Source organism: Mastomys coucha, unplaced genomic scaffold (assembly GCF_008632895.1).
Source record: "Mastomys coucha isolate ucsf_1 unplaced genomic scaffold, UCSF_Mcou_1 pScaffold22, whole genome shotgun sequence".
NCBI classification, from domain to species: domain Eukaryota; kingdom Metazoa; phylum Chordata; class Mammalia; order Rodentia; family Muridae; genus Mastomys; species Mastomys coucha.
Window position 1 is genome coordinate 225,181,953 of NW_022196905.1, and position 11,844 is coordinate 225,193,796.

Below are 11,844 nucleotides of genomic sequence, written 5' to 3' on the forward strand. Positions count from 1 at the left end.
GGTACCATTTCCAGACCCATAAGGGAGCGAGTATTCCTGGATTTGACAGTGTCTCACCAGTCTTTTGTCTTAGGGCTGGCCACACTTGTTGGTTCTGTAAGGTTCCTACTCCTCTGTGCAGGGTCAGCTTACAGAACTGAGGAGAGCCATCTCTCCCTGGGCCCAGAGGCAACTCCAACAGGCTCACAGACTTCTTGTCTTCAATGAGGTCTAGACAGGGCACGTGAGCTCTCAATGTACATGCACACGGTGTTATATGTGCATACAGGGGACATCGGTCCTGCTCAACAACTCCTACCGACTCTAGCTGCAGCTGAGAGCTGGGAGAAACAGTGCTGTCAATTCCAGAAGCTCAACAGCCTACAAAAGCTACATTAATAACCTTAATGGCATCCCCTCATGAAGGAGTGCTGGCAGCTAGCCACCAAGCCCTTTGAAAATGGCACTAGATGGGATGGAAAATGACCAGAAGGGCTGATCCTGTCACCAGGCTACTGCAGGAGTGGAATAGGTAGCCAAGAACCCACCTCTAGCTAGACCTGGGCCTTGGCTCAGCACGGGGCTCACACAGAGCCTCAAACACAGGCCATGAGGTCTAAACTGCAATGAGAATTTCCAATATAAGACGTGGGGTAGAGGGGGAGGGAGGGAGTACACAGCAGGCTGCCATTTCCTCAGTGGGCAGATGACTCTGCCTGGGCTTTAACACCTCAACTGTGATAAAACCCAAAGGCTCAGAGAGAAATGGTCACCAAATTAGGAAACTGAATGTATGCTGGTCTCCATTATAGACTGTCCACTATTTCTCCCTCTGTGAAAATCAACCCACCTCCATGCACCATCAAGTTCCAACAAATGGTCCCCAAAGGCACAAATGACAGATTAGCAGCCTTGCAAGCTGGGAGAGAATGTGCCTTCTCCTTTTAGGTACCCAGACCAACCCTATGCAGATAATCTGCTAGAGGGTCCACAGAAATACAGGTTATTTTGGTTTTAAAACAGAGAAAAGATCTGCCACTGGTTAATATAAAGGAAGCTGTGGTTAACAAGGTCACCCGAGAATTCTAAACATAAAAATATATAACCCTCACTTGTCAGTCGGTGTCAGACAAATACGCAAGACAGGCTTTTCCATTCAGTGATGGTAAACTGTAGCTGTCGGCTCTCTACCAGTGATTTCAGAGCAGGACATGAGGTCACGTCAGCACTGCACACTCAAAACAAACAACTCCAGAAAGTTCGTAGAAAAGCATCCCACAAAAGCAATCAGACAGCACTGACTGAAATTATCTCCAGCTTGAAAATCTGCTGCTCACAGATCTTCAAGAACATTTGTGTTCTCTTAGGCTTAAAATGAGAAGGAGCCTCACACAAGGCAGGCCTGGACCCCCAGGAGGCAGAAGAAGGATCAGAGTTCAAATGCAGCCTGCTGACACAGAAATGTCTAAAGCAGGCAGGCAGGCAAAAGAAAATTGAAAAGCTCATACTGAAGATTAACCTTGGAGTGATTACTTGATTGGGTTGCACATTGGTCATACATCATTAATCTAATTAAGGCTTTAAAAAAATATGCCATTTCTAGTTATTAAGGACAGTACCTGCTCAATCAAAATAGCATGTGATTGAAATAATAAACTTTGACATACAAGGGAATGCAAAGAAATACCTAAGAAAGACCTCCTTTCGAAGAAATTCTTCTAGCCGAGGTCCGTTTCTTCCCAGAGGGTCATCAGGAACCATAAATATGTCCCCCACGAACGTGTACTGAAGCAGTCTACAACACAGAAGGTCACAGTGCTGACAACAGTGCCCTCCACTACTGTAGGAAATGGGACATATCTTAAGGTAGCTCCCCCATCCTGGGGCAATGGTCAGTCTAAGAGTGCTGACTGCTAACTGACCCCACCCACACTCAGTGAAATCATTGTAACTTTGGTGGTGGACAGTTTCACAAGCAGCTTTTCTCAGCTGGCTGTGTAGCCTAGCCAGGCACCTTCTACCAGATGAGAAACACTGTTAAAGACTGTCTGCCTGGGACTCAGCAGGTGTGCCACAAAGATCTAGTTTAAGTGAAACTGGAAACAAATGTATTCTAGGCAAACCTCTGGAAACAAGGTCCTAGGAAGAGAAACTCAAGGGCGAGCATGCATTACTCATCAAGGGCAGGTTAGAACCAGAGCCTGCTCAGCAGGAAAGCCTTGCCTGGCATACCCCGGGCTATGGGTTCTAGCACCTTACAAAAATTAAAAAGTAAAAAATTAGCTGGGCGTGGTGGTATGTGCTCTTCATCCCAGCACTCCAGAGCAGAGGAGGGTGAGGTGGAGCCCACCAAAGCTACATAGGAGATCCTCTCTCAAATAAATGAATAAATAGAGTAAAAAAAATCCGAGCGTGTATGTCTGTCTACATTTTGATTTCTGAGTTGCTTCTATGACGTCTAAGTTGTTTTGAGACCCACTGCAATTAAAGCCTCCTTGTGTGCAGACGCGTGTGTAACTCCTGGCAGTCTCTGAGCAGTTTAACAGCTCACTCATGAACTGTGCCCACCAGGTCAGAGACCAACTCTCGTCCACCCAGCACCAAGACCTTTGTAGCAACAAGTCAAGATGCAGATAGTAATTCACTTTTATCCCAGAGTTTGTGACCAAGCTCTCTCTTCCTGTTAAAAGTTTCAAATTACATGCTTATGTGTCTGTGTGCATGCATGCGCTCCTGCAAACAGGTGGAGGTCAGTTAGAGGGAACCTCTCTTCCCCTGTGTGGGGATTCCAGGCACTGATCTCAGGTCCTCAGGCCTGGCACTGCTCATCAGCCCAAGCCAAGCTTTTTCAAAAATCCTGTTAGGATGTAGCAAGCTATAAGGATGTATCAGACAAGGGGCAACTGTGAAACACCAAGAGAAATGAATGTGGGAACATTCACTTCATGACTCCTATTTGCCACATGCATGGCGCTCCTACTTCTTGTGTGAAGCAGCTATCAAGCGCACAGGCTTCTGAGGGCCCCCAGAACTCAGTGTTCACTGCTCTGAAGGAGTTCAGCAACTGAACAGTATCACCAAGAAGAAAGCCGGCACACTAAACTCATGGAAAACACAGACACTGAAACTAAAACTTGAAAGATTCACCCCTGTACCCTCAGTTAGGTGCCCCCTTCGCTCAGCAAAATGTTTATTCTATACTCTTGCTGAGTCACAGTACTCCAGAGCTGACATTTCAGATACTCTTAGGAGTATCTTTACCCTTACTGGGTCCACCACCCTGGCATGCAGAAGCTACACAAAATGCAAACACTAAACTTCTGATCAAAGCAAAGAAGAAAAGATTACCTTTTTGTAATAATTTCTCTCCAGGACACTGACTCGGTCACAAACTCTCTGAAGTTATCATTTGTTACAATTATACCCCCAGTCTTGTCCGCTAAGTGCAGTAGGAACCTACGGTAACAAGAGGGTTCAAAATGAGCAAAGAGCATGCTTGGCAGGAGTAGCTGGGCTAAAGAAATGAAAGGGTTTTCTCTTCTTAAAAAATCGCCAGTTGAACTCAGGCTGGATACAGTTAGGACCCTGTCAACTGAAAATGTTCAAATGATGAGTATCTCTGGAATTATTAGTGCAATTATAAAACAACTTTTCATGCAACTTAACTACAAAAAAATGATTTTTAACTACAATTCCTACATTTCCTAGAAAAGTTCCTCCAATAAACTGTGGTGAGAATGCATGAAGGCTTGAGTGAGCTAAAGGTACAGGCCTGTGAAATCTCTCGTCTTTCAGCTGCGTGGCTGCCTAAGTGGAGTTCAGTGTTAGTTACCTGATGGTCAGCTGTGCAATTCTAAAAGCAATCCATTTTCTGCATTGCTGTAAGACGACATCAGTCAGGCACCCTTCAGTTTGGCCTTTATAGACAGACTCATTGGGTTAGGAACGGGCACAGGGTGGTGAAACAGGTTTGCATTTTAAAACAGTTCTTACAGTGTTGGCAATCAAACCGAGGGCCTGGCATGCTAGGCAAGTGTAAGTGACGCAGTAGAGAAACTACCAGGATGACTGCTCCATGGCTGGGGAGAAGGCTTTTACTGTAGAATGAAGAGAAAGAACAGCCAGAGGTATCTGGTAGAATCCAGAGAGGAGAGAAGATGGATATTGGCCACGGCTAGGGCTATGGCTGTGTGTGTGTGTGTTTGTGTGTGTATGTGTGTGCATATGTGTGTGTGTGCACACGTGTGCATGTGTGTATGTGTATGTATGTGTGTGTGTGTGTGTGTGTGAGCACGCATGTGTGCGTGTGTGAGAGTATGTGTATGCATGTGTGCAGGAGAGTGCTTGCTGCCTGTGAGCTAGTATAGTCAGGAGGGAAGAAAGAACAGCCATGTTTCTAGGGATTGGAGGGACCTGGTGCTTACTTGGCTTTGGGCTTTTGTAACCACGAAGGCCAAGGGAAGTGGCTCTTTCTGGTAGGCAGGGATGCTGTATGAGTGAGCATTTATATTTTCCACAGCAGTCTTTCTATGGTCAGACTTGAGCTGAGCCAAGACTGTCATTTTGGAGAACTGGGGGGATCCCTTTGGACCTGACAGTAAGTATTCTATCACTCAACTCCCAGCCCTGTTTGAGAGAGAGGGTCTTAAGTCTCCCAGGTTGGCCTTGAACTAAGTAACCTAAGAATGACTCTGACCTTCTGATCTTCTTGCCTCTACCTTGTAGTGCTGGATTATGGGTATGTGCCATCATTCCTGGTTTATAGGATGCTAGGGATAGAACTAGGGCCTTATGGTGCTGAAAACAGTAAGAAATAATAAAGAACTGTGTCATATTGCTGAAGATTATTCCTGTTCAAAGCCTTTCAAAAGGCCTAGTAATGCACACCTGTAAGCCCAGCACTTTCGGAACAGCAGCACAGAGTTAACCTGTGAAGTCTGAGGATAGCCAAGACTACATAGTGAGAAGCTATCTAAAAAACAAAACCAAAAACAAAACAAAACAGAACTGAAACCTCTGGAGTTGATGAAAATGTTATTTCTTGAATGAGAACAAAGATAATGAAACTAAAAAGAGATTGCTGGCCTCAAAAGTATGAATGACCAACCTTCTTAGCAGTCTCTAAGTATGAATGACAGCCCTTCTTAGTCATCTCTAATTGGGACTCAAACAACTCAGTAGTTCCAAGATCTCAGGAAGCTTAGAAAGTGTTTTGTTTTTGTTACTCCCCCATCTCACCCACCTCACCCAGGGTCTCATATATTCCAGGCTAGCTTAGAATTCATTGTGTAGCTGAGGATGACTTTGAATTCCTAAGCCTTCTGCTTCTACCTTTCAAGTGTTGAGTTGATGGGTTTGAAACACCGTGCTTGGCTGACTTCCTTATTTATGAACAATACAGTTTATTCTTAAAGCGTACAAATTTCAATGCTGCTATCTGCCCAAATGTCAATAAAGTAGATAGGAAGGCTTCTCTTATATCCACTGGGATACACACCCATGTTCTCTGATACCCAGGGGGCTGCATAAGTCAAGCAAAAGCCTCCATTGCATGTCTGTACCTGGGTCTGAGTCCTTGGCTGTGAGAAGAAAGCTGCAGTGGTCGTCAGGACCTGAAGGCTTGCTGCCTAAGCACTCCAGGGCTCCTGAGCCTGTTACAGGGTCCACAGAGGGCCCTTCAGGACAGATTCCCAGGGCTGCTCCTAACTCTGTCCAGCCCTTGCTCAGCTCTTTTCACACTGCTCTATGATGGCACCTCGGATCCACCTCATCTAACACAGACTCTTTCCTGTCAGTGAGTGAATGTCTACCTTGGCCCTAACTCACCTCTTTCCCATTTAACCATATACCAGCTTGGGTAACAAATAAAGCACCGCCTTCAGTGGGAGGAATGTGGAAATGGGCAGAATAACGAAGAGAAGAAGGGACAGACAGCCTGAGGGTCCCAGACATCATGCTTGTTACTACTGACACAAGAGCACGAGAAAAGAGCTTGTAAACTACACACTATGGGGTAAGGGTGGAATCAAAATTCCTCCCTTTGGGGGTGGGAATTTCACCATGTAACCTTGGCTGGCCTGAAACACAGAGATATGCTTAGATCTTTGATCTACAGAGTGAGTTCTGGGCCAGGGCTGCATGGTAAGACCTAATCTCCAAAAAGAAAATCAACCAACCACACACACCTGCTTTTTCTCATCTCAGACATGCTTTACTAAAATGAACAAACTCAAAACAAATCTCCAAAGTTTCTTTTGTGCCATTCCTAAATTTACAGAGTATCTTAGTGGTCTTGATGATGAGTTTGAAACTGAATTAAGCAGGTCCCTTCAGAGTGCAGACCTATTTGGTAGACAGGTAGCTAGCTCCTTACCACCCCACTCCCACCTTGGGAAGAAAAACAGCCCTTCATACCTGTCATCATGAGAAGCAATTCTTTCTCCAAAGACCATCCGGGCAGGAGTTAAAGATAATATTCCAAGCTCCTGGAGCTGGGTTAAGAAGTGCTGTTCTGTTCATGGAAGAAGTTGATATGTATTCAGCAAAGACTATCTTCCCAGATGTGTAAATAAATGAATGCAAACCCAAATATTTCACTTGGGAACTTGCAGAGATTCTTTTTCCCATTTACTCAACTTTACTAACTCACCAAAAGAAGAAAAATCACTCGCACTAAGGTAAGCCCAGCATATGAACTGACTGGGTAGATTTTGAACAAGGTAACAAATGTTAAACTCAACTGCCTCTAAATGACAACTAAACCAGAAGCCCATACTTAATTAATCCTGCCCCCAAGAACTTTCCCAAAAGTATATACTGTAAGTACAGTACAAAAAGAGAAATGACAAGAGTCACCCAAAGTGGAGGAGGGGGAGAGGGAGGAGGGAAGGAGAAGAGCCATCTGAAAGCAGGGCTTGTGGGCGTGAACTGCCGTTGTTGTTCCAGCTGAGAAAGGCTGCTCGGTTGCTCTCCAGCCTGGCTGCAGCTCCTTCTCTTGCTCTTAGCTGTCTGTACAAGTATTTACTGGTTTTCACGGGCTTGAGTAGTGACAGGATGGAGGGCCAATGCCTTACAGTGGAGAAGCAGTCAGGCAGGAGAAGCTGAGAGCGGAAGCATAAGATTCCTGTGTTTGCATTTCTTACCCAAGCAGCTGCCAGTGACCTGATCTGCTCTGCCCAAAATGGAGGGCGCCCTGCCTCAGAGCTGCATGGTGTGTAGGTCAGCACTGACACTTGGACAGAAAAGGAAGGATCTATCTTGCTTCTGGTGGATCTTCTCCCACATAGAGGAAGCTGGAACACTAGGGAAGTGCCATCTCCCTTGTATCTAAGTTTCACTTCCTGTTTCCATGCTAGACAAATCTATAAAATATGCCCACCCCATTTTACCTTTCCTTTCTAGGTGCCTGGCACAGCCTTTTCACCTAAGACAAAAACAACCTTAAGTTTCTTTGGAATATTTCACAATTTATATTAAATTTGAACCTTTTGTGTGGGGCCTATAGGTTAGCCACAAAGTACTATATAGCAAACAGAAATGATTCATAGTAAGCCATCAGACTACTGAAAAGACATAGTTGAAGGTTCTAAGTTTACCAAGCAACCACTTAAAAATATTATTTAAATACTCAAAAGCCCAAGCTAGTGGAAGACATCCTCTCTTAGCAGCTCTGCTAGGTCTCCACCCTTCCCTACTCACTCCTTAGACTACAACACCTTTCAACTGAGGTGTGTCTACACCACGCCCCTAGAAGTCCTACTTTGTAGCCAAAGATGACCTTGATTTCCTGACTTCTGCCCTTCCTGCTCCATCTTCTGAGCACTGACATCACGGGTGTGCACAACTACACAGAGTTTTCAACTGCTATTTTACCAGACAGAATCAATTTAGAATTCTGCCATTCAAGTTGTTGCCCACGTGCATGATTCTATTCTAAGCACCCTATGTTGAAATTTGAAGCATTAAATATCTCAATTAATTAAAGCAATAAATATTTAATAATAAATATTAAATAACCAGAATTATGGAAAGATCACTGGGCCTCACCTGTGATATTAGGATCCCGTCTTGTTCTCCACTGCGGGACAAACACAGTGATGTTTCTGTTGCCAAGCTTCCAGAAATACTCAACTGCAATTGCTATCCCACGGCAACTAAAGAACTTTTTCAGACCGTGGCTGGAAGGAAGGACAATTTCTTTCAGGTTAAAGTATATAGAAAATCTAGGTTTTACCACAGAAAAGAGCAACAATACATAACAAAAACAACACAAACACGCTTTTAATTTCACATTTGTTGTACAGTTCGCTGCTTTGCAAAGTTGGACCAGCCAACCGAGGCCTTCCTGCAGCTTAGAGTTAGTCGCAGGTCTCTGCCCTGTATTTGACAGACTGAGTTTGCTCTTTTGGTGGAGAGTGGCAGGCTTGCTATAGTAAGTTTTCTATCGTTGGCTTTAAATGTATTCTATTGGGGAAAGATCCTATTCCTAAGTTCTGTCTAATCACTAGCCTCTAAGAACTTGAACTCCTTTTTTGAGACATGGTCTTTGTATGTCATTGAAACTGACTCAAATTTGTGATCCTCCTGCCTCAGTCTCATGAGGTCTGACATTACTGATGTATACCTCCATGGAGTAACTATCCCCCATCCCCACTCTCTTACTGTGTTGTAGATCAAGCCTAGGTCCTCACAGGCTAGGTCAGCACTCTGCCACCAAGCTCCACTACTGGTGTACATGTTGGCATTTCTTATGAATTTGAGAGAATCTGTCCCTCAAGCAGAAAACAGCTCAGTAGCTGTGACAATGCCCATGCTCGGCCTTCCTGTGGTTGAGGACAGGAATAAAGATGTGACTCTGCCAATACCACAGTACTCAATGTTGCTGCTGCCTCTGATAGGTGTTAGGTACACCACCCACTTTCCAAGGAACTGAAAAGTTTCCAAGTTCAAAGCTTATAAAGAACAATTTGAAAACGATTCAAATGAAACTAACTAGGGCCATGGAGGACTGTACTGAATGAAGCAAAGAGCAGAGAAAGAGGTAAGCACGCAAGAAACAAGCTAGAACCAGTCAACCTGTAACGGTCACCGTGCTCACTGTCACCACTCAACCCTGCCACAGCAATGTGACAACAGCCACAGACAGTTGTAGATGACAAATGTGGCTGAGTTCCTGCTTGTAAAACAGAAAGGGGCTGCACTTAGCCCAGTGTGTGACCTCCTGCTACTGAAGTAAAAAACTGCATCCCCTTAAGTCTGGCACTTCATTTCAAAATACAAAAACAGAAGCTAGAGAGATGGCTCCTTGGTAAGAGCACTTACTGAGCTTGCAAAGGGCATGGATGCCATTCTTAGCACTCACATGGCGGCTTACAACCATCTGTAACTCTAGTCCCAGTCAATGAGAAACCCTCTTCTGACCAGGCATGTACACGGTACGCATATACACATGCACATTGAAAACGTGGGTCTATGCTGCCATATGAAAGTACGATGTGTGCAGCATGGTGCACACTCCCCATACACACTCAAATAAATAAGTAATGAATATAATGAAAATAAACAAACAAAAATCTTTCATTTTTGTCTCAGGCAGTTAAAGGTGAAGGAGGGAAGTCCTTCCCACACACATCTTCTGCCAGGGTTGGCTTCTACCTCTGACCAGTCAGAGAGTGCCAGCACAAGCAAATTCTCCATAATACTCTCGCCAAGTGATCTTGTTCCCATCCTCTGGCTGCTTAAGCCTCACCTTCCATCCAGCCCTCTGATGGCTCAGTCTTGTGTGACGCAGTCCTTCAGAAGACCCTTTCTGACCTTTCACCTCCCAGCTTTGCTCTACTGTGAGTGCAAGACACAATGGCCTGTCTATAGCGTGTGGCTAGCTGGAAAGTGGTGTGGTGGGGCAGACTCAAACTTCCCCACCCCTGGTCAGTGCTATACTATAGAATGCTGCCACCCCATTTGCATTCCTGACCCTTGAGAGCAGGAAGAGCTGCATACAATAGGCTGGGTTGTCCAGAGGTTGCAAAGAATAGCTCACAGTTCCTTCCCTCTGCTAGAGAATAAAGCCCACTCTTTTTTTCCAGAGACCCATAAAAAAGAAACTGGGATCAGATCTTATCCCAGAAAACACATGCAAGCAAATAAACCCGCTGCTGATACGGTAAGGATGTACCAGTGTGACACTTGTTACGGGGGGGGGTTGGGGGGATGGGTAGGGGGAGGAGGAGTTAACTGGGGATGCTGCTGTTGTTTTTGAAGAATAACCACATAAATTGCTTAACACCAAAGACAGGCCTGGAGTTAAGTCAACCAGCTCTAACATGAAGATCCCAAATCAAGCGCCTCCTGCTTTTTAAGGAAAACCTGTTTAGTCCTCTAAAACCTTGAAAGGGGCCTCCATGTTATTCAAATCACAGATACACACACATGCTACCTGGCTTTCTGAGGGGGTGTGACAAAGTTTCTGGAAGCACTAATGCTGCCCCAGTTTTCAGTGATCTGTGGTAAGATCACATTTTTTACCCTGAAAGTCTCTAGTGTTAAAAACAGTGGTTTAAGATTTAGATAAGTGAGTATATAGATTTATCTAGAAAATAAAACTGCATAAAAACGAAAATGGGATTTGAGCATTGGGGGTGTGGTCTGAGTTTAAGCTTCAGCCCCAGGGAGGAAAAAAATCCAAGTGGAGCCAAACATTTGTCTTAACAGTAGATAGTCCAGTAAGACCTCTGAGTCTAAACCTACTCCTGCTACCCTGCCTGGGGAAGTATGCTTAGTCCTTGCTGCTTCCTCTCTGCAACAGAGAGGCTGGTGGACAAGGAAGTGCAGACCAGTGGTCTACCCAAACCTAGAGAGCATATATTCAAGGTGCATAGAATATAACACCTTCTACTTTGGGGGCCAAAGTGTGAGGCTCCCAGCTCCACATGCAGGAAAACACCTCTGAGCCTGGGAGGGTAGGTGTGTCAGCTCTCCAGGGAGAATGAATTCTTGTCTCATGCCTCTGAAAACAAATTACCCGGCCATTTTTCGAACTATAGCAGCCAGTCAACATGTCTAAAGCAGAGGAAAGCTAGGTGACAATAGCTACCAATGGTCACCAACCCAGACAGGGCAGTGTGGGGGAATAGTGGAAAGCCCTTTCCGAGTTAACCAGGAAAGCATGATTTCCTTCTGGCTTCCACTTAATAAAAACTAGTTTGTAGAACCTGCTATAGAAAGACTGGCAAGAGGAGTGGACAGAACGTACAGTTCTGACAAGTGAATGGGCAAACCCCATCTATACGGAAAATCACCAAAGCAACAAGTCAGGTGCTCTCGGGCTGGGGTTTCAGCCACCACTGTGATGTCGAGCCCAGACACCACAAACATGTCCACTGACTCATGACTGACTCATTCATGGTGACAAGGGGAAACGAGCCAAACACATACACAGTCAGCAGCATAAGGCAGGTGTTTTGGAATTTCTCATCATATATATGAGCTGCAGACATCATGTCAGACAAATCAACAGCAATCCAGGGCAGAGCGGGGCTGGTCTGCTTCAGGGGAGTTCCCACCAAGATACCCTGCTCGTGACAGCCTTAGATTTCCTTCTCGCTATGACAGCATGTAGCTAGGTCAAATGGGGGAGGGTCCCTGTGAAGAGTTATGTGTCCAACAACGATAAGGCCTGAGCATTCTAACCTTAAACTCTGTGAAGATATAGACAGTCCAGGTACTGAGGAAAGACAGTATGGCCCCAAGTCTAGGTGTGACCCTGGACAAGGTTATCAAGTAATACCAAATTCTTGCTCCAAAAAACTTGTATGAAGATTCCATCTCTGTCCCTCCCTCCCTCTCTCCCTCCCCCTCCCTCCCTCT

The 11,844-nt window shown here is 45.1% G+C and overlaps 1 protein-coding gene across 1 annotated transcript in view; it reads right to left on the reverse strand.

The window, feature by feature from the left end:
• The window catches only part of N4bp1 (NEDD4 binding protein 1), a 47,341-nt gene that overhangs the window by 4,114 nt on the left and 31,383 nt on the right, over nt 1-11,844 (reverse strand). The window contains exons 3-6 of the mRNA XM_031340718.1: nt 8,026-8,156; nt 6,394-6,490; nt 3,328-3,435; nt 1,667-1,774 (exon numbers count right to left, since the gene is read on the reverse strand). Coding sequence (XP_031196578.1) covers nt 1,667-1,774; nt 3,328-3,435; nt 6,394-6,490; nt 8,026-8,156 — 444 coding nt within the window. The remainder of the gene's footprint in view (nt 1-1,666; nt 1,775-3,327; nt 3,436-6,393; nt 6,491-8,025; nt 8,157-11,844) is intronic.